A 23,428-nucleotide genomic window follows, 5' to 3' on the forward strand; every position below is an offset into this window, starting at 1 on the left:
CTCTTGAGTTTATCATTTCCCACTTTGAGCCAGTTAGCCAGGAGAGAGTGTGAGACAGAGCGGTTCTAATTAGCGGAGTGGACATTCAGTGCCGGCGATGCATTCAAACTGCTCAAAATGTCTTTTTTAATGATTTTGTGACACAAAGTTAAAACCCCTGCTGCCACATGACACCAGCTTCTGGGTGGAAATTGAGGAAATAAAAAAGATGTTGGAGCTGAGATGATTCCCCTCTCCCTTCTTCTATAGCAATCCGATACCCATATGTCTCACAATACCTTGTCCAAGATTTGAGTTGAGCACAAAACCAAAAATTGTGCTGCAATCACGCTATTCACGAATAGGCCGCATAATGCCAGAGCCGGATAAAGTTATACTTATGTATATTTCAGCATAGCCCGGAGACTCCTGCCTGTTTTTCTGAGCCTGACCCAGAAAAAAGGAGGAACTCTTTTTCAAAATCGTTTCATTCCCCCCCCACACGCCTCTGTAGCCGGCTCAGAATTCATGCCACGTACAGCGCACACAAAGCTCCTGAAAATCAAAAGGATTCCTGCAGTTGTCCATGCAGAAAAGAGGCTTTCCTCTGGTTTCCCTTTAAAAAGGCCTCGGAACTATCAGAAATTCAGAAATCCCCAGTCCCACTCACATTGAAACGACATGCATGTAAGATTACATTACGCAGACCTTTAGGAAATTCATAAATAATACAAATGATATGGTTTGAATTCCTATCATACTAATTTACACCCGGATATTTTTCAGCAAATCGTACAGGAACAGATTAATTGCTCAATTAACATATTGTTTTATTCCATTCAAACACTTGTGTGGTAAAGTATTCTCATCTCATTTTCATTTCTGACACTATATATATTTTTTCTTTTACTATTACTGCTTTTCACCTGGATGCCTGGTTACTGTAAGTTCGGCTCATCTGTATTAGCACTGTTGTTGCATTTGTGATATTTATAAAACGTATGATGTCATGGTATATGCTGCTCTGAGTAGGCATGCCTGACAAAGGAGAAACCACAATAAATTATATAAGGCAAAAAATTAATTTGCAGTTTTCTGAGTTTAAAATTAACTTCCTATGGAGTCCTAGTTTAACGTAGGAACTGCGTGCTTCACTGATCACATTGTGTTCAGAGTAATTGGAATATGGAATAATCTGTCGTATTATGAAGACTTCTGGGCATATTTTGATTTCCCAGAGGGAAAAACAATCTCTCTAACTCTGTAACAGAACGTTCTGCCCCTGATGCCTGTTCAGGATGTAGAGCCCTACAGACAGGAAATCAGGGCAGAGCGAATGCCAAATCCCTCCCAGCATCTATTCATGGTGGGTGCTATGATTGCTAGATGCCTGGTTTAGAAAGTATTTGTACAGGCCCAGTTTCTGGTCCCAGCCAAAAAATTTAAATGGCCAATATGATTAATTGATTCAAATTATTAATTGGTTGCTAGTTTGTAATGAATTCCACCTTCCACTTGCACAGTTACACCTTCTGACAGCACCCCCCCCCAACCTTGATTGGGTTCTGACAGCACCTGCCCCCACTCCACGATCAAGCTTTATGTTGCCCAATGTCGCCTGTGTATGCTTGTGCATGGTGTCTGGTTTGGACAAAACCTGGCAACTCTGCGGGGTGCAGGTGGCAGAGGGAAGCAACACTCAAATCCACATACCTCAGGGGACTGTAACAGTTGAGACTGGAGAAGGTTGTGGAACAACAAACAAGAAAATGTTTGACTCACTCTGGAGTGACCATTCACTTGTGTTTGTGCCTCTGCAACTGACCCATTGATAAGTAATACTAACTGCGCAATTGGCTACATTTAAACATTCAGCAAGGATAAGGACCTTGACTGATCCTTTGTGTCTGATGGACTACAGAAACAAACTATGAAAAATGAAAATGGCCTCTATTACTCCTACTTTAAAGAAAACTGGTCTAGACCAAGAAAGTCTTAATAATTCTCTTGTCAGAGTCAGTAATGACATAGTCATGGCAGCGGATTTGGGGTTTTGCTACTATTCTCCTGCTGCTGGAACTTGCTGCTGCATTCAACAGAATAAATCACAACATCTTATTGCACTGAAAGGAAAACATAATTGGCATCTCTGGCACTGCTCTTCAGTGGTTTATGTCATACCTTACTGACAGTCAGTGTGTTGGTTCAGGCCTCTGTATGTCCAGCCCTGTACCTGTCAATTAGGGTGTTCCACAGGGCTCTGTTCTTGGTTCTCTCTTATTTTGCATATGCTCCCTCTTGGTCATATACACACCCAAATCTACATCAGGACCAAAATCAATAGCTCTGCTGAGGTCTCTCAATTCACTGCCTGCCTGGAAGCCACAAACCTGGATGCAGCACAGTTTTCTAAAGCAGAACTGTGTGAAAACTCATAGCAGTTGGGAACATTCTTAAGAATGCAGGCACTCTCTCCATGACCCTAATTAATGACACTGCATGCCTCACCCACAGTGAGAAATCTAGGTGTTATCTTTGATGTATCTCTCCTTACCAGGCCCACATTAATCATATCAAGAAAGTGTCATTTTTCCATCATGGTAATACCTCCCGTATTTGATCCTTCAGCTCCCACTCTGCTGCTGAAAATGAGTTCATGCATTCATCACGTCCCAGCTCGACTACTACAACTCACTTCTCACTGGTGTTCTTCCAACCTCCTTTCACAGTCACAATTAATCCAAAATGCTGCTCCCAGAGTCCTCACCCACACATTTAGTGGAAGGCACATAACCTCGGTTCATTACACCTTTCACTGACTCCCCATTAAAACCAGGATTGATTTCAACCTACAAAGCCCTTCATGATCTGCCAGCTTCTCCATCACTATACCTTGGCCCGCCATCTATGCCCTTCTGATACTGACCCTCTACAGAACACAGTCCTGGGACACATGGGGAGAGGTAAGAGGGCAGCATTGGGAGAGAGGTCATGGCGTACCGACGCAACTTGTCAGTGAACTTCTCCAGCTCCTCCTGGGCCCGCCGCAGCTCCGTCTCCAGGTACTGCCGCGTGGAGTCGAACTCCGTCTCCAGCAGCTCCAGCTTGCGGGTGGTGTAGTACAGCCGCTTCCGCAAGTCCTCTTTCTGATCCTGCACAGAACTTGAGCAGATGGTTTTTCACAGTATTATTACTATCATCATCATCATCATTCGCATCAGCTCATCCATATTTACTCAAATCGGATTACATTTTCGAAGAATGGATTAAATGAAATACAATGACTGTCCAAAAAGAATGATACACTGTACATCCAGATGATATGTACAAGTACTTTGCAATCAGGTTAATTTAATTTGAAGTCAGTAAAAATTAATCTGAAATGTTGCTTATGGGAAACAGAAATGGTCAAGGCACGTTAGACAAGTATGACGTTAAACACAGAACATGAGGAAAACTTAGAGGGCTGAAGACTTTCAGGGGTATTGCAATGTTTTTAGACACAACCATGGATGGACACAGTCACAAAACTGTTATCACTCCCAACATCACTTTAATGAGTTGAGCGATGAGCAATGATTATGGGATCCTATAACTCATTACGAGATATTATGTAAAATAATATAACTGCTTTACTATTGGGTCTAATGAACAGCTATAAAAGGATTTCACCAGCATAACCCCAGGGAAGAAGATCTCATTCATTCAATATCAGTAAAGACATTCTCTAAGCTGCAACAGCATTCTTTGTGTTGAAAATGCTATCCCTGACACTGCTGAATCACAAAAAGAGCATCGCTGGAATAACTCAGTTAATTCAACTTTAAAAAATGTCTAGAACTCAATCGTCAGTCTTATTAAACATTATTATATGACACATTTTTATGAAACATTAATTACAATAAATAGAATTTGTATAATGCTTTTCATCTCATGATTCCAGAGTACTTTACAGAGAAGGATTGCAGCAATTTTGGGTGATACATAGAGGCCATTTTGTGCCAGAAGTCTCACTGCAAATCAGAATGCGTAGCGGGTGCATAGATCCTTCAGCGATAAGTAGTCTCTGACATCAGGGTGACTTCTTTACTTCATTATACTAACCAGGCCAAAGGGCACATTAATAATTCATATTTTCCCAGAATGGTCCCATTTCTTTTTTCAAATGAGTCATCTATTTCATTCCGAATAGTGGGCTGCTAGGGGAACTGAACACACCATCTTGCCTTGAGGACATGTTGGTTGCGTTCTTGTCTGTTCTAAAACAATTTGTGTTTGCGCCGGCAGTTTGTGTCAGAAATCAGGGTCAAAATAGTCAGTACTGAAATAGCTCTGGGTTGTTTCAGCAGAAACATCTGTGGATGAGCTGCTATGGATTTTGATTGGTCCCTTACCATGTGATTGCACCATGACTCGAATGACAAAACAAAGTAAACTTCTTCTCCGGTATATTGAAGCCATCATCATATTGCATTCATGAATGACATATGTGAACCTGCCAGTGCTTATTGTTCATAGTTGAATTTTACAGTGACTTTCTATAATAAACACTCCTGTCCTGCATGACACTAGAAATATCATTTACCCTGTCTCTATGTCTATAAATATTTTTAGCTTTGATACTTGCTAAGTCATGGTATGCCCAAAAATCACATCTTTCCAGATAATGGCACAACTGTGAAATCATGAACCTTCTTGTTAAAATTAGGACAGAAAAAGAAAAATGAAATTAGGACAAAGTAAAATTGCAGCCTGGAAATCTGGGTGAGAATGACATACATTTTTCTCATTATTAAAAGTAAGTCCACCACAGTCAGAAAGTTTGCTAATTTGAGCCCCGGCCCCAGAACGTCATGATTGGTTTGACTAAGCAACAATGCTGGGAGCCTATCTTCCATTAACGCAAAGTGCAGGGAGCAATCAGCTGCCCATTCACATCGTAATTGAATCTTAATGATTGGTTGAATCAGCATTTTCTTTTTCAATTGTCCAATCAGATAACAATGTATTACTCTCTTTCGAACAAAGAGGCTTTTTCATGCGATTAGGTGATCCTTTTATATCACGGTACTGATAACAGCACAGGGACCAAATGCATGGAACATTAAACAACCTTTAAAGCACCAGCTGCTTCTTCCTGTCCTCACTGCAGTTTTAAAAAATGGAACCTGTGGTGGTTACTGAAGTGTCCCTATTTGATTGCAGGAGGCTCCAACAAATCTAACCTTCCAACCGGGAAATTGCATACAAGTAATGGGTTGTTCTAAACAACATCTCCGACAAAAATACTCCCTCATAACAGGACAATAAGAGAATATAATTTTCATCCACTGCAAAAAAAAAAGAAGGTCTCACACATCTCATCTCCAGACGCTGTAAAGTAAAATAAATAAGGCAGGAGAAAAAGAACTACTGGCGCACAGATTTTATGATTACTTCAAGCAATAATAATGCCATGGCTGACCAAGCAGTTGCTCCCGCATTAAACAAAAAGAGTTGTGTTCATAACAAAGGGTGTACCTTATGGTGAGAGGGCGCACAATAAAATTAAATTGAAGTCAACTTTTGCTAAATTGCTCATCCAACGCAGGCTGAATAGCCTTCATTGACAGATGGGTATGGGAAATATAATGGCTTTTCATCCTCAGTGACATCACAGACAGAGGGCTCCACGGGGCTGTTATGAAGGTCTCCTATTCCACACGTCAGCCCTCGCTTGTGTTGAATGAATTCACTCTATAAATGTTTGAGTGACTCCCACAGAAAAACACTGCTTTTTCTCTCAGTTGTCTTTTATTACAAAGAGACACAATTTTTGCTGCACAATAAATGCCAACAGGGAGAGGTCATATAGTACTTGTTTGATGTGAGAGTCCTTTGTCTATTTGGGGTTTCTTACTTCTTCACATTGCAGGTTTCCTTAATATGAGCAGTATATTGACTTTGACTTTGAAGTTTCTGTAGATTCAGTGAAAAGTGTTATTGGCTATTCTCCAGACTTCAGTTCACACCGGAATGTGATAACTGTTGTCTGGAAAAAGTCAACACAGTGGGCCTCATTTACCAATATCTTCGTACAACTGTGTGTACATTTATGCGTAATCGGAAACAAACTAACAAATTCCTTCGGATTTATCAAACACGCATAAACCCTGCTTTTTTCGTATCCACGTGCGTATGTTGAAAAATACCAATCAATCATAAATGAAAAGTGCATTCACAGAACTTGTGATTAGCATAAATTGCCGCTCCTAAAGTACCATATAAGGAGCTTGGAATTCCACTACTGACAGCCATAAAGAGACGACTCAAAAAAAAAAAAAAAATCCTTTGAAGCAGAGATTGAAGTGCTGTGCATGGAAGTACAAGCCAAGAACATATTTCATCCAGTAGTGTTAGCAGTGGAGTTTCAGGGCCAGGGAAGACTAAAGCCTGGCAAGATATACCATGCAATAGTGTTGCATAGTATGCGGAACTTGAGACATAAAAGTTTGGCATACTATGCAACGCTATTTGACATGGAGCTGGAAGCAAAGAAGAGAATCAACCTCAGGGGGAGGACAGAGTTTGACCCAGCTGACTACGATGGATGAGTGCATTGGCCAAATTATAGGAGAGACATTCGCCATCTGGAATTGCCCCGGAGGGTGACAGCGATATGTTTTCCCTGTCCTGTGCCAGTCGTCAAGAAGACGAGGACCGAAGGCACCTGTGCTGGAATTGCACGGGAAACGGAGTTAGGATCTTCAGAGTTCTGGCTCCAGTGCGTTGCACAGATTCAGAAGGAGGTGCCTTGGCAGTCGAAACCGACTCATGAGCCATTCATCATCCTCAGCAAACAAACTGTTGTGGTCATTGAAGACATGCTTCAAAGTAAGCCATATGCCAAATCTTCTATTAATGCAAGATCAGCCATAGCACTGAAGGTCTAGCCTATTCTGCGCCCTATTTAGAGCAAACTTTGTGTTTTATGGAATTTAAATTCAATTGCAATTTTGCAATTAAGCATTTATTAGATTAATCAGGACAACGCCAATGAAGCATCACCTGTTTTAATGTTAAATCCAGTTGTGATAAATCTCCCACTGTTTGAGTATATGCATTTCTGAACAATTTACGATCTAATTCATACAGCTCACGTTTGACAAATGAGGCCCATGGCATGAGTGTGTGTGTGTGTGTCTGTGTAGTTGTATGCACGTATAACAGAGAGGTGATGTGAGAGAGAGCATTTCAGACACTTCTATCACTTTGAGCACCGAGGCCAGCATAATATCACCTGGTGCCATGGTGATGACTGCAAACTGCTAGGAAAATCAATCGAGACTTGCTGAAACCCTGACAAATTCCCAAAACTGGCACTGAGGTAGCTGGGCTTTTATAAGATTGACTGCTGTGCCGTGCATCTATTGGTGAAACATCTGCACTACTGAATAACAACTGAAAGGTGACGTTACGTGATGTTTAGCTAAAATGGCTCCTGGGTAACTTTCAGGATTTAGGGGACGCAGACATACAGAAAAATCACTGTCCTAATTGTACAGGACAGAATAATAGATGTTACTATACTGGTCCTTTCAGTAATGAGAAGCAAGGTGATTTGATGCCTAAAGATACATATGGTCTTTCATTTGCTCCATATGACCATTTCACAAAATGACTATCTTGAAATATGGAGGGACGGCTGCCATATCCATATTCTCACTGAGGCGAGGATTTGAAAACAACAGCTGCGTCGCTCGCGGCGCACGAGGACGCCACGGTGATTTGGTGACAGAAATGGGTGATGGGACCACGTGGGACTGTTGCAGTCGACATGACGACGATGGTGGCGATGGCAGAGGACGGCTTTAAAACATCGCTCTTACCTCTTCTTTTGATGTTTACACCCATTTCTGGAGTTTTTTAGCGCCGTTTTCCCAATATATATCTTTTTCATGTTTCTCTCTCTCTCTCTCATGTGTGATAGCTTTTCTCTGTGGGACGACAAGGTCCGTTTTTGGCTTTTTAAGCACCGGGGCTCCACTGGCTAAGGGGATTACGTAGTCCCCAGGGTGGGAAAGGGGCGTCTACCTGCGCAGATCCTGTCAACAGAGCAGAAAAAACACGTTTGCAATCACCAAAGTACCTAGCGCCTTTTATTTTCCTTTCACACAAAGAAAGCGCCCAGCTGGCTTGGCATGTTTAGAAACCGTAGTCACTGTCCATTCACTGCAGGCATTGTTCTTATTTCTTGTATTCTCTTAACAATGTCTAAAAGAGGCCATCACTAAATCCAGTGGGCCTCAGCTTTAGTTATTACGGTAGTCTTCTGCTGTTGGTTTAATCGCAGCAAGAAAAGAGGGGGGGGTGGGGGGGTGGCAAGATCAGAAAGACAAGGCAAAATACAATCCTATAGACATAAATGCAGTGATGTCTCTTAAAATGAATGGGGGAAAAAAGAGTTATATGTAGTAACATGAGGCCAATGTTATTTTTGGTATCTAATTGGTGGTTGTACCGGAGGAGCATAGCCATGGACTCTCTAATCTAATCTAATACTGTATCCAGAATTACACCCCTAATGAAAATCTATTGCTAATTAGACAGTCTTTAACAGACCTACTGGGAACTCCCTCATAATTGATATTCATGGGATATAGACACGCAGAGCAGAAAAAAGCCCTCCCGCCACCAAAATAATGAATCCATCTTCCATCTGACAAACACCATTACAGTTGTTTGTTGGCTCTTCCTTTGTCCGGGGGCAGGGCGCATTGCTGAGCATGAAAAGCACCATTCACCTGAGGTTCGATGGCACTTCTGTGGCGGTATTTTCCACCCCCGTGATCCATCTCAGCATGTAGACATAGATGTCACTGCAATTCACCTCCCTCCATCTCATTTATGATGAGAACGAATAAAGACGGGGGGAGCTGGGACGTTTGTCCCCTCATTTCCCCCCCCGTGCTCTCAGAGAGAGTAATCTAGCCAGCAGCAGTCTGAGAGGGAAGCAAGCCAACATACGGGGAAGGGAGGTATCAGGTGCAAAGGATGCACCCTTCACCCCATGGTGAACAGCAGGGATGAATTATAAGGAGAGTTAAATAGGAAGGGCAGAAAATCAAGCCCAGCCCACTAAATGTCCCCCACTAAGAGAGAGACATTGCTCTTTCCCAATGCTGTTGTTCTTATTTTCCTTCTCTCTCGGCGTCTCGAATCCCCCCGCATTAGCTCCAGGGGAATATCCTACATCACAAATCCCGGCCTCGGTTTGAAAGGCAAGCGGGCGAGAAATCCCCAGCTCTGGTGATTCACCCTGTGAAACAGCTGTAGCTGAAGACGCTACCAGCTGTCAAGCTCTGGAACGGGAGCGCCGGGCCCGGAGTCACGAGCGCACAGCTGCGTGTTTTTCGCAGTGGCACGAGCGCGCCGCCACAAATCGGAGCCGTTGCTGTTAAATTCGTTCAAATTTACGAATACTGATGGGCAAACGAATGGGACCACAATGCACCATTACGCCGGGTATTTGAATTCAGAGCGAATTCAATGACATTAAGAAATGTTCTACTTCACACAATAATTTCACAGTTCTCCAATAAGGCAATATTAAAGGTAATCATAGCTAACTCTTAGATACCTCTTCTGTTACCCTAACGGTGAGTTACCTTTATGCACTTAACTCCATCTATTACATTATCTATTAAAGCACCATCATAAATTAAATCTGCTTGCCTCAAAATTAATTACTTGCAATCCTGAAAACAAAATCCACTTCAAACGAAACCAGCCAACGATGTCAACAACACCTACCTACCAAGTTGTGTCTCCCTAGTTGCAGGTACGCTTTCGGCAGTTATACATGAATGTAAATAAATCTTCAGCATTATTCTTCTGAATGACTGAGTTTGTAGAACTGAGGCAGATTTTTTCACCAAAAGGCTCAGTCTGATCCAAAACATAAATGATGCATTTGCCATTCAAATAAAAATCCAATTTCAAAAAGCAATACCACAATGTTAATACAATGGATCTTATTGTATTAATGCCAGAACAATTAAAAAATGTATTCAGAGCTAAAATCGGCATATTCCCTAGAGCCAGGGCCAGCACGCAGCCAATGACACACTTAAACACATGGCATGCATTGGATAAATGCATTTTTAATAAGTCAGTAAAGCATTCTCCCCAGAGAGCCAGAGGATCAATGCCTCCTCCACTTTCAGTTTTCTTTTTAATGTATGCCAGTTTCAGTGTTAATTTCCCTCTACTGTAAAGCAAGGTACGAGACAACTTATGAATTCATGTCTACTTATTAGATAAATGAATGCACACAGATGAAAGAAGACAACATTTACATTTGAACCCTTTAGAACCCAGTAGAACTGTATAATGTATGTGTATAGGTTTATAATCTCAAAGATAATTCAAGGAAAGGAACTCACAAAGCAAAATCTACAGTTAGGCTGAGGCCAAGGTATATTTACGTACTTAAAAGCAAAACATTTTCTTCAATAGTAAGTGAAGTTTATACATCCTTCACCTTATAAAGGGTCTACTGTGATTAATTGTTCAAATTGCATAGCCTGCTATGCAGCTAGAGAGCGACTGAAAGATTTTCTAGTTAACCAATCAGATTCTACAAAACAAAAGTTTGATTTACCAAGCATACACAGCCAATGGTTTGCAGTTTGCTATTTTAAAATGGTCAATGCAATTAGTGAGAAAATGCAATTCTGTAGGAGATCTGTCCTTTATGTTATTGATCATAAACAATATAGTGAAGTATTTGAATAAGATTGCAGTGTCTACCACATATGCTGGTAAATGTAGTCAACATATCGATAAATCGTCGCAGGAAACTTTGTCTCCCTGGATACCTTTTTGGTGAATGAGTAGAGGAGGAAAATTGCAGACTCAAGTTTTTTGAAAGCATTTGATGTCTGTTGCTGAAGTCTATAGAGTGTTGCAATAGTAAGCATGATGGCAGCTGTATTCTGTAACCTAGATGAAATATTAAAGCAATCTAGCACAATATACAGCAGTTGGAAGCAGGATGTATGTGTGTGTGCGTGCCTGTGTGCGTGTGTGTTTGGTTGTGTGTGTGTGCACGTGCACGCGTATGTGTATTTGCGCTGTTATCAGTTGTTCTGAGGGAGACACCGGAAATGGGCACTGGTTTGCAAATGCCAGATTTATATTTGACATTTAGAAGTGTGGGAAGGGGTACATTTGTAAATAACAAACAGTGTTTAAATTTTGATGCTTCTTATTTTTTTATCTGTGGCCAAACAAATTACCCCATCACCCCCAGCTAAGCCAATTCAATGCCTGGACATAGAAATAAAAGTTGCAGTTGCAAGACAGTAAAAATACTGCTTTATTAATGGACAGCTGAATGAGCCATTACAAATAAATTGTCATAGCTATGGGCGTCTGCTTAGTGAAGTAATAACAACAACAGTAGCAAATATTAGACAACGCTCAGAGTTCCTCTCTGAAGGCATTCTAGTCATAATCAGCCCTGGTCTGGAGGAAAAAACATCTTGATTTCCCTTTTGCTGAGCCAAACTGCATAGCAGGGGGTCTTTGCAGCCTAAGAGCAGAATGGCTCTATTAAAAATTGATGCACAATTGGCAACATAAAACTCCACAGTCAAAATAGCTCCATGTTCTAAACTCTGCTGCACCATGTAAAAAATATCTAAATTAAAATTAATGATAATATTTCTAAAGCAGATGTAATCTTCTGCTGAGGTTTGATGACACATTATCCCTTACACATGCGGCCTACATGGGTAAGAGAGTTTGTCTGCGCTTGCATACGTTGATGTGAAGATATGACTCCCTTAACACACAGAAAACTCAAGAGGAATGGGGAGGCTCTAATTGGCTTGTCTTAGTACGGTTACGGTGCTGATTGGCTAAACTGTGTACTGTTGGAATGCTGATTGGCTGGTCTTGGTACAATTCCAATGCAGGCTCAGTTGGAAATCTGGCCCAGTGAATCCCGACAGATGGTCACCTGCTAGGCAGGCCTTTAGTGACAGAAGCAGGCAAACAAGCTATAAAACTCTTAACTAGAGTTTCACTCTCATAATAAAAACTTTAATATGGTATTTATATGGCCTATATATCTGCGCTTGGTCTGTATGATAATACATTGGGGAACGCTTGCACGATTCAGTAATTTCACAACATCCAATACAATCTCTATTAGCAAAAGAGCATGGCAGCCCAAGTGGGGTCCAGTCCCTATCAGTAAAGCCTTCTCAAACTGAATCACCATCATCTGTTGATGCTGATAGGACACCTTTTACAAGGCATCATCGGTCACTGACCCACCCCTCCACACTCCACAAATCATACAGTCTCGAGATAGAAAGGAACAATGAAATCCCTCTGAGTCTCTGCCCTTACCTCGACACTTCCTGCATACTAAGTCTTAATGATTTGTGCTCTCATTGGCCAGCCTGTTGGCTGATCGGGTATGACCTTTGTCAAATCCAGGTCTGAACGACCTCCTGGCTGGGCTTCCCTAAAGGACATCCTCATTAACCAAAAGACTCAGGACAGTAGTACAGCACACTAGTTGTACCCCTGCCCTGACACTTGGGCATACCTTCTACAGTAGACATGCTAATAATAATGTTAGGACTGAAACCCGTAGCTGTCATGTAGTCTGTTTTTACTGCATGGAATTACAGTAGATGCCAGAAGCCACATTGCAATGTTCAATTTAAAAGGCAGTTGGTACCTTGAGTAAATATCGCCCGTGGAGTGGGTAGTTGAGTTCCAGGGGGAGTCTGTCTCAGATATGCTCTGCCTTGAACTTGATCCTGGTTTGTTTCTCCTCTCTCCCCTGGCATTTCCCATCTTGAAGGGGAGAAATGGAAACTGCGGTGAAGTGACTCTCAGACCATGTGAATCATGGGAATGAAACTCTTCTCAAAAAGTTAAATCGGTGAAAAGAGACCATTGGGAGGATCTGTCCCATAATGCACTCTGGGGTGTTAAATATTTAAGCTTGTGCACAACCACATTGGTTCTACTACCACATAGAAAAGTAGCAAGCAAAATGTGTTACCAGCTCAGTAAAGACGAAGTGAAGATGTGTGGATTCAAAGCAGGTGTTTATCAAAGAGAAAGAGGCCATTTATCTTTCACCGCATCACTCTGAGAGGTGGGAGTGTGACCAAAATCTGACTTCAGTTCATTCTTGAGCGAATCTGCTGCCTTGGAAACTGATTTCAGTCTCAGTCTTGCCCGTGACACCAGCGCATCTCACAGTCACTCTGCTGTTTGGTTCTACCACACAGATTCTACAGACCAGTGCTTCTCAATGTTAATGTGTGGCAGTTTGTGTATTTGTGCTGTCTGCTTTACTGAGTTAACGCCTCGCCATTTTACTGTCAATTGAAAACTGCTTCTGGTTCAGGCTCTGGTCCTTTCCCACCTTGACACCTGCAAGTCCTTCCTTGCTGGCCTTCATAACCCCTGCCATCAGGCCTCTGCAGCACACCCAGAACACTTCTGCTCACCTGATTGTCAGATCCTACACACCAATTAGACTCCTCCGCGCTGCTACTTTGGGATGTCTAGCTCCTCCTATTGCATTACCAAGTCGGCTGCTTGTCCTGCCCCTCGGTGGTGGAATGTACTCATGTGAGTTAGAACTTCAAAGATGTTTGGTTGGCTACCTTCCGATGCAGACCCACCTCAAACTGCAATTTGTCTTCCCTACCTCAACCCTTTTTTTTGCACTTTTACCTAACTCAAACACCTGTGTAGGTGTAACTTGTTTTATCAATGTTTGCAAAGTATGTTGTTCTATTTTGTATGGCTAACTTAGCTTAATGCTGAATAGGGTCTACAGTTCTTGAACATAAGTTGTGTTTGAATCAGTGCATTTGCCTACTATTGAGTATACAAGCTGTATACAACTTGAATATGACTTGCACTGTATACCCAATAGTCTACAAGTGTGCTGATTGGGACAAATGTCTGTCTTAGGGCTATACTTTCCCCTCTAGAGAGCTGCAAACACAGACCTTTGCACTTGCGTTTGTTGTTGTCGCTCTGCTAAATGCCAGTAATATAACACAATGTAAAGAACAAATACAAAAATGTGATGGCACTGCACCATACAGCAATGTGGCCATTTTTATTTGATATTCTTTTTTTGTTTATTGAAAGTTTTTTCTTGCTACCATTGAAGCTGAAAAATTCAAATTACTTGCATCTTATGCATATTTACAAAGGGGCATGGCTAAGGACAAGACCATAGACATTGATGTACACACATTTTCTCATGAATATTCATGAACTATAATGTAGCACTGGAAAACCAGCCAGAACTTGTGGTTTTTAGGAAGCAGAGAAGACAGCAGGAAGCAGGTTCAGACTATCTGTTTAGTACATAAAATCCACGCTATATAAAAATGGCTGCGTACATTTATTAACAATACCTTCATAATGATATAAACTGCTTTGGACTAGTTCTGATTTTTGTGATTAGGCCATTGTTCCACTGGAATGAGGCTCCATATAAAGGATTAATTAAGCTTTGATGTATAGAGTCTGATGACTTTCCATTCTGGAATTTGGCTGTCAATGTGACAACCTGGATGTTATGTGTGCAAGGACTTTATGTGCAATGTATGCCAGTTTTATTGAACTAAAGCCTGAATGTCACACACAGCACTATCAAAAGTATCGAGAAAGTGGAGGTGACTAAAAAACTAAAAAGGATTGAAGTGATGTAGATCCATGGTTCATGGATCCATATTGCTTTGGAAATCTTCCAGTGCATGCATTATGCAAACCCAACCAAAGGTTCATTTTCTTGAGTTTAAATGAACCTCCCAGACATAGGCTATCCAAAAAAAAGCAATTTCCTCAAGAACATAAACTGAACACTAAGATGCATTGTTTATGCGAACGATTCTTTAATTTGTACCCAACTTGATAAAAATATGTGAAACAAGAAATAAAGCAAGAATATTAGCAGTCACTTTGCAATAAGTCTGCTATTAACAAGCAATCTGAACCCAACTTAAATTCATTGAACATATATGAGACAATGCACTGAAAAAATGTTATTTTTATAGCCAGATTATTCCAATAATATGACATCAATAGTCTGTAATTTAAAAAAAGTCCTAATATAAAAGTAATATAAAAATCCTTGAAAAAGCCCTGCTCTGCTTCTCATCTTGACACATTTCATTTGATTCAATGGACTTATTAACATAACAAAGGCAATAACTTGAGCATGCAAGCTTGACTGATTTCACGGACTCATGTCTTCTCTGTGCTGCACCTGTGTGTGTGAGACACCTTGTCATGGATATAAAATGTCCATACAGATTGTACCTTTGAATTAATACTGACCATCTGCACGTATGTACAGCATGTATGGTTGGATAGCACATAGCAGTATTTCTATTTAGTGAGTTCTGGACCATGTATGAATTCTGGGTTGCGTGCAAGGATGAATGAAGTATGGTAGCGCACCAGGTTCTGTACCAAAATTCAAGGATCTGAAAATGAGTTTGCATAGAAATTTACCAGATATCCGTACAGTCATTTGTGAGAATGAAAATTGTTGCACCCAATTAAGTATATTATATTAAGTAGAATATGTTCCCAGGAGTCCTCGGTATAGAAATTTGGATTTTTTAACAAATAGTATTAGTTAACATGCATTCTGTTTTCTCAACACACTTCACCAGAAATATTGTTCAACATTGATGACCTCTTTTGAAATACATCTGACAGTTTGTAAATGTAACCACTGCTCACACAGTTCCAAGTCAATGTCAATTTTTGACATGTCAGTGCAATCCAAATCCAATGATTTTGTTTGTATTGTGCACTCACACGCTTGTGGTGCATACTCATCAGCATACTTGTTACATACTACTGAATACACAAGTACATGAAAGTTGCATTCTGGAATGCATCCCTGTTTGTTTCTGTTTATCTTCCTTGGCCCTAACCCATCTGATGAGGCTTTGCCAGAAAGCATCCTCTGTCTCTAATTGTTGCTGGGCGAGAGTGTAATTAGACCTTGCTAAAAATGTTAGGTTCAAAGAAACAGGTTTGGGCCTTTCTTATAGATGATAATGGCTGATGATGTACATCAGGGATCTCTTACTCAAATGCTGGAAGGGCCATTGTGTCTGCCGGCTTTAATGTGTTCCTGCACTTAAGTGCTTAATTGAAGCCATTAATTGGCTAATGAGTCTGCACACCTTGTTTCCAAGGACTAAGTTGGCTGCTGATTGACAGGAAATCAGCAGACACCAGAAAGGAAACCAACCGACACAGCACTGGAGTCTGAGACCCCCGATGTAGACGGTGGCCCAGTGAGCCGCAGAAAAGATTGCAGCAATTCATTAGCAAGATACTACGTACTGTTCAGAGCAGATCTCAAATTCCCTCTAGGGGAAAAGAAGTGGGCCAACCAGAATATTTCTACAAGATGAGACCTACACTGGGTGCTGATCAAGGGGGAATTTGGTTGTATTTGTGTTTGTGGCTGGTCTCGCACTTATTTTCACATCCTCCACGTTGCTTGTTTCTGCATGGGAACTGATAGAAATAACTGAGTCATTGTCTCTCGGAGGTGAGTTAGGTGAATCACCATCCATTATAAAGCTCTCTCCACCCGAGAGCCTTTAATATACACAATGACCACATAACCTCACTACAGACCATGGTTTTTTAACCGCAATGGAGGCTGTATTGTATGAGTGATAAGCCAGGTCTCTTTTTCACTGACACCTGATTAATGTAATCTCACCTCATTGTCATAATCAGAATTATTTAATGTAATCTGACGGCTCTGTTATAATCAGAATTATTTAAGGTGAATTATACAAAAAAAATGTTGTAGGCTAAAGCTTCAACATTTCACATGATTTAGTAAAATGGAAGCTGCTGAAGGGTGCACATTATCTAAGATGGCAAATTTATTCAAAAAAGTAAACACCCACATGCACACATTGTGTCAGGAAGAATAGCGGTAGCAGAAGAGTAAAAGAACATTCAATGGCATCTTCTATATTACGTTTTCTAAGCTTTTGGCCAAAAGACTTCTTTGACTGAAAAATTACTAATGAGACCTTGAACAGTGTGGAAGTTTTACTTTCCTAAACTAGTTCATTACCAAAAGCAATCAAAAAAGACTTCAGAACCCAGCCCCTTGATATTCCCCCTATCATTCCCATGGCATCTCTTCCCCACGATGCACCTCAATCCCAGTCAATTCTAAAGGGATTTTTGTACCTTAAGGCACAAGAGTCTGATTCAAACAGATTTTGTCTTTTTTTCATGCAAAAAAAGAAGTAGAAGAAAAACCTTTTTTGATAATGAACCCAGGGGATATTGCCTAATTGGTGTGCACGACCAAACACTTGGATATTTTCTCACCTAAAAAAAAACATGGAGTCCTTAAGAACGAGCATCCTTATCAATGGTCAGCTTTTTCATGCTTCAACCAATGATATCTGTCACAGTAATATTACTAATATACGACAAGAAAAATTGAATAGCTGACAGGGAAAATAAAGCCTACTGCCAATTCCTTTTTCAGGTTATTACTCAAAGATGGGTTGTAAAAAAAAAAATGAGGCAAAAAAAGAAAGACAGCCAATGGGAATATATCCGTATTGGAAGATGGAATCTGTCCATGTGAAAATGATGGCATGTTCCTGCAGGATAAGCAGGAAGCCTTTCAAATGTGGACCTGCCCTCGAAACCCGAAGGCCTCTGCACCGAGCGAACACTCAAAGGTCTCGTTTGCAACCCAGAATTCTTCTGAAGGTTTTTTTTTTTTGCTTATCTGAGCCTGTCTTTCCCCGGGCCCCTGCAGAAAGTGGAGCTGACAGCTGGGCTCGCATCCCCGTTTCCCCCCCGCCAGAGCTGGAGGATGTAATTGCAAGATGGTACAAAGCAGCCAGCGAAGCCGTCAGCTTTTTTTTTTTTTTTTTTTTTGCACGCGGCCACACAAGAACGAAAAAGCTATCTCAGGGGAGACGCCGACCCGGAGCTCGTCTGGGCCGCGGTCCGGGTGACACCATTAACCGCGGCGTTTTAAAAACCCACGACCGCGCTGACTTCAAGCGCCGGCAGCTCGGCCGTGCAAAATGGGGAGCCGTTTCCCAAAACCGGAAATCTCGTTGACCGTTGTAGCGCGCTCCGCCGCAGCCTTGACCGTGACCCTAACCCCATTAGGACAAGCTAGCCTATGTCATGTCAGTGGACAGGATTGCATAGGCTTGGGCAAGGCTGCGTTTTGGACAGCCTCTCTGGCGCGCCTGTCGGGTGCATCTGCCGTTCCTGGGTTTGAGTCAAAGCCGTGGGCGGGCTGAAAATCAGCAGGAAAGGAAACGATGGCGGGTGAAATGGAAAGAAAAGACTGACCTAAATCTGGTAGTCTGGCTCCTATGTAAAGGCAACCTAGCACTTAATCATCCAGAACATAATAATAATAATAATAAAAATAAAATAAAATAATAATAATCACCATCATGATCCTCATCATCATAATTACAATCATCATAGCTATTATAATGCTATTATAATGCTATTATTATCAGCACCTTCAGACCTTTAGAGCAGTTGACATGTATGCCTGAGAGTTCAATTTTACAGGAGGAAAGCACACAGATACCAAGCCAGCTGCATTTGCCGGGCTGAGTCAGATGTGCTTGGCAAATTTTGAATTGGGGTGAAAAATTGTGGAAATAAAATTACTCATCCCCTGGGTGCACACACTTACAATGCCCCCTTAACTGCCTTTTACGAAGGGACTTTACCTTGCATAATGCCTCAATTGGCAGACATAAGCCTGAGAGAAATCAAAGAAATAGGAATATCCTGCCTTATACAGTGTCAATTTCCATGGCAACCATTTCATTCTTTCACAAAAGCCCGTATATTTCACAGCCTTTCCAACATCCATGGGAGATTTATTTTCCAAAGCTGAACGTTCGTGTGAATACAAATCGTTATTTCAGAGCAATTTAAATGCACTATATGCTATTCTCCAACTTGTTCAACTGCGCCTATGTTTTTGTGACAGCATTGTTGCAACCCATAGGCTCTACATCTAACAGGCTATCACTGACACTGTTACCAAGCCCTCGCAAATAATATACATGGAATTGTTGGTGTTTTGGAGGCCTTCCTAAATTTTCAAGTCACGTCAACTTTTTCATTCAATGTCTGTCCTCTGTGAACTTTTTTTCAGTATGTGTGTCTGACACCCTCTGCTGGCAGTACTACCATAAATTTCATCTGTTAACACAGCTGGATGTTTACTGGAGCATAAATGGTGGGTGCCCTGTGGGCAGGGGTTTGGGATAGAGCGTGCAACAGCGGGGAAACACCTGGAGATCGGACACGCCACTCTCTGGTTTCAAGCCCAGTTCCCTAATAAAGTGCAATCCCGCTTCACAAACCAGAGGACAGTGCCTGATAATGGCAAGATGTTTTTTTTTTTGTTCTTTATTAAGAAGTTATTGTCTGTATTTCGTTTCTGGGCAGGGGAAGTAATCTGGCCCTATCACCTCAGATCCTTTCTAATTCCCTTTAGCACCTTGTGGAATTCTCTAAACCAAGGGTGTCCAATCTTATCCGAAAAGGGCCAGAGTGAGTGCAGGTTTTTGGTTTAACCCAGCACTAAGACACCTGATTCTGCTCATCGAGGTCTTGAATGAAGACCACGGTTCCTTAATTAGTTGAATTGGATGTCTTAGTGCTGGGTTAAAACCAAAACCTGCACTCACACTGGCCCTTTTTGGATAAGGCTGGACACCCCTGTTCTAAAGAGTACATGAGACAGTGAGAAGGAGAGGCGATCCAGTCCTTGTTGTGGTTAGGTTATGGCCGGCGGTGCCTACATTCAATATTAGTTCTTCTCTTGGAGTTAAGCTCTGAGCGTGCTCAGATGGCTCAGTGAGGGTGACGGCTGTCATCTCATCACAGTGACGGGAATGAAAACTACTTTCAGCTGTAGTTACATAACACCAGCATCAGATCTGCATCCAACGAAGATGACTCAGTCTGCCTCCAGTGTAATTTCCCCCTCAGAGTCAAATTGCCCCTCTTTACTCTGATCAATTCAACTTTTTGTTGGAAGCTACAGGGCTGGCAGATACGTACCGCATGCTTCAACACACGGAGCATGACGGTTTTCTTCCCCATGAAAGCGCTTTTAAACACATACAATAAGAGAGCGGCAATAGCACACACAGGCAAAAGCAAGCTCACAGTTCCTCTTTTCACACACCTAATCTCTGTCTCCGCACAGAGCTCAATGCTCTCACCTCAGGAAAAGAGAGATTTGTGGATTCACCCAGCATGCAATGTTTTTCTCAATGGTCGCTTAATGGTAAAAAGGCAGATATCTAATTTAATTTCATGGACTTCCCAGCATTCAGATGGCTTTAAGTAGTCAGAGGATTCACTATGAAATTACACATACCAGTAAGTCATTATATCATCAATAATATTTTAACAACCCATTCTTTTTTTTTTCTTCAAATAACAGACAATAAAAGAGCACACTCATGTTTATACTCTCATATACATAGGCAGACATGTTCACAGACGCACACCTACAAGTGCATAAATAGAAACCCACAGACGCATAAATGCACAAGCACACAGATACACACACAATGGAATGTGCGCACACACAGGCACACACACACACACACGCACGCATGCACACACACAAACACATCAAGATGCACGCACACACACACACACACACACACACGCTCGCACACAAACACATCAAGACGCAAGCAGCAGCTTCATAAATAAAATATTTTCCCCAGCACATCCCTCTCTTACCATTTCTTAGCGTGAAATCTCATTTCCAGCTGATGAAGTCGCAACAGTCCTAAGCACTTTCTCCCCTCTCCAGAGCAATTTTCTTTATGGTGCACAGCGTTTTTCCCCGATATTGGCTTAGCGAGCTTTAACAGACGCCGAGCAGCATCGCGGCGAGGAAAACAGCAGAGTGAGAGGGCTGGGGAGGGGAGTCAGCGGAGGAGAGAGGGAAGGGGGTGGGTTCAGCACGAATGAAAAGTAAAAAAAAAAAAAAAAAAAAAAAAAAAAAAGAAAGAAAGAAAGAAAAAAAAAGGAGCCTTACCTCATGTTGCGCTGCTCGCCGTCGGAGGCCTGAAAGGAATCAGAGCGGATTGAGTGAGCGAGCGAGCAGACGGGGCGGGATCGCACCGGAGCCGCGCGCGGTCGCCGCAGCCCAGCCGTAACGAGCGCTCACCCACGGTTCGTCTCGCACGCTCGGCGCTGGTAAACAAACCCACATCTGCACTAGATGCACTGGGAGAGAGGGAGAGGGGGTTAAAAAAAAAAAACAAACTGAATAACAGGGGAGTGGGCGGTTATGACAGACTGCAGAGATGCACCATAGCACCGAGCCACGGGCAGCGTGGAGCTCGGGAGCTGCACCGATGAGGACAGACTGAGGAGAGAAATGGAGAGTCACAGGTCCTCTAATCTGTTGAGTATCGCTCATGCTCACAAACACACTCACAGTTACACGCACACGCACACAAACTATCATCACATATACACAGCAAAATGTCCAGACTCTTAACGGAGAACATTTGGTCCCACTCTGGGACCAAATGTTATGTGTTAAGAGTTGAATTAACACTGGACATTTTACTGTGTACCCATGCATACACACAACATGTTCACGCATAGATAGACTCTCTTTCCTTCTTTCTCTGTCTTCTCTTTCTTGCTTTCTCTCTCATTGGGGAGTTGCCTCATGGTTATTTCAGAAGAGGGACTATTCTCTGTCATGCATTATGCAAAAGGCTGAGATTAAACAAGAGGAGTTTACATTTTCAATTGTACTGAGAGTAGGACCCAGCGTGAAGTGTGGTTGCCTTCAGAGGGTGTCATTAAGGTGACTAGATGTGCACAGATCTGAATGTAAGCAGGGTCCAGGGTCAGAGATTCAGAGAAAATTGTGGAACCTTGATGTGGGTTTTCATGTGGAGGATCATGTGGCAGAACAGTAGACTTAACACAACCACTGTACTTAGCTGAATTATCTTTAAATGAATCCAAATTCACTCAAGAGTTGAGATTGTACATATGTAGCTCGTGTATCTTGTGTACAGTCATCTCCTTGATGCAGTAATATTGCATACATATGAAATTTAAACGAACTCCACCTTCAAACGTGTGAAACTATCACAAGTGAGCATGAATCTGTGACTAAAATGCTCAGCGGGCCAAATGCTAAACAGCACACCCAGAACAATAGCAATGTCCAAACCATTGCAAATCAAATACACTTCTAGTCAAAGATTTGGCCAAAAAGTGGTACATCTCCACATTTAATACACATTGCAGGAGAACACTGCTTCAAATGTCATACCTTAAAAAAATGAAAGTACATATTTGAGTGTGGCAAGCACACTCTGCCATAGGGAGAGTGACTCACCTTAGCTTTAAAAAAGTCAGTCTCTGCAGAGAGAAGCTGTTGTAAATTGCTATGGTAACTCCTCCTCAGCTTCTCCTCCTGTCCCATTATGATGAGTGTACTGTACTCGCTGGTGTCTCATCATGCTGTTGCTATACTCTTACCCTCCCCGGATGTCACTGTCAATCTGGACAACTTGCACCTGCAGTCCCTGTCAGCACTGCTAATTGGCTCCAGCTACATGTCGCCTCATTTGATTGGTTTAAACTTCGTCATTTCCAGAAGAATAATAAACAAATTGAAAAAAAATATATATAATTTCTTGCTTCCTGTTGTCATTGGCACCCTGGGTTCAAGCAGGAGGAAGTTGCTGTCCCTGTCTGTTCCCAGGGTAACTGTCCCCCTCGTAACAGAGAGAGCGGGGGTTTCCTGGATGCTCAGCAGCAAGCCTTGTGAGTGGATTAATATTCAGCAAGCACCACAGTGGCAACCCAGCAGTGGAGGAAGCGCCCCTGACCTGTCAATCCACAGACATTTGCTTGGTGCCGAAGAGGTGCAAGTTCGTCATCAGTACCCTGATTGCTGGGGTGACCGTGGTGAGGACACCTTCCTGTCTATTCCAAAACCCTATTCTGAAAACCACCCACGCTGCCCCTCTCTCATTGATTGACACGCGTTATCTTTATGATTTACTGAAAAAAGCCTATTCGCCGTGTTTGAAGAATTGTCTGTGATTAGAAGACAAGTAGAATTAGTAGTAGAATTCATCTATTTATTTATTTTTTATTTATTTTATTGAATGACTGAAGAGGGCAGGCAGGCAAGCTCTCATCCTGAGGATATTTGTAGAATAAGATTTTGGATTAAAATGCATTTATTTATGAATATATTATCTATTTATTTGTACATTTATATGTTGGGAAGGAGATAGTGGAATTCTATGCTCCACAGTTGCAGCTCCAGAACAATGTCATGCCTTGCTTGAGACTGGTG

At 41.9% G+C, this 23,428-nt stretch overlaps 1 protein-coding gene across 3 annotated transcripts in view; it reads right to left on the bottom strand.

Moving 5' to 3' along the window:
• The window catches only part of LOC135257053 (brain-enriched guanylate kinase-associated protein-like), a 56,048-nt gene that overhangs the window by 17,933 nt on the left and 14,687 nt on the right, over window positions 1-23,428 (bottom strand). The window contains exons 2-4 of one of the 3 annotated variants that reach the window (XM_064339453.1): window positions 21,128-21,156; window positions 12,716-12,834; window positions 2,980-3,141 (exon numbers count right to left, since the gene is read on the bottom strand). In XM_064339453.1, coding sequence (XP_064195523.1) covers window positions 2,980-3,141; window positions 12,716-12,834; window positions 21,128-21,156 — 310 coding nt within the window. Of the gene's footprint in view, window positions 1-2,979; window positions 3,142-7,847; window positions 8,064-12,715; window positions 12,835-20,826; window positions 21,062-21,127; window positions 21,157-23,428 lie in introns of those variants that run through there. The other 2 variants (XM_064339454.1, XM_064339456.1) reach the window with 2 other exon arrangements.

This window comes from Anguilla rostrata, chromosome 6 (genome assembly GCF_018555375.3).
Source record: "Anguilla rostrata isolate EN2019 chromosome 6, ASM1855537v3, whole genome shotgun sequence".
NCBI classification, from domain to species: domain Eukaryota; kingdom Metazoa; phylum Chordata; class Actinopteri; order Anguilliformes; family Anguillidae; genus Anguilla; species Anguilla rostrata.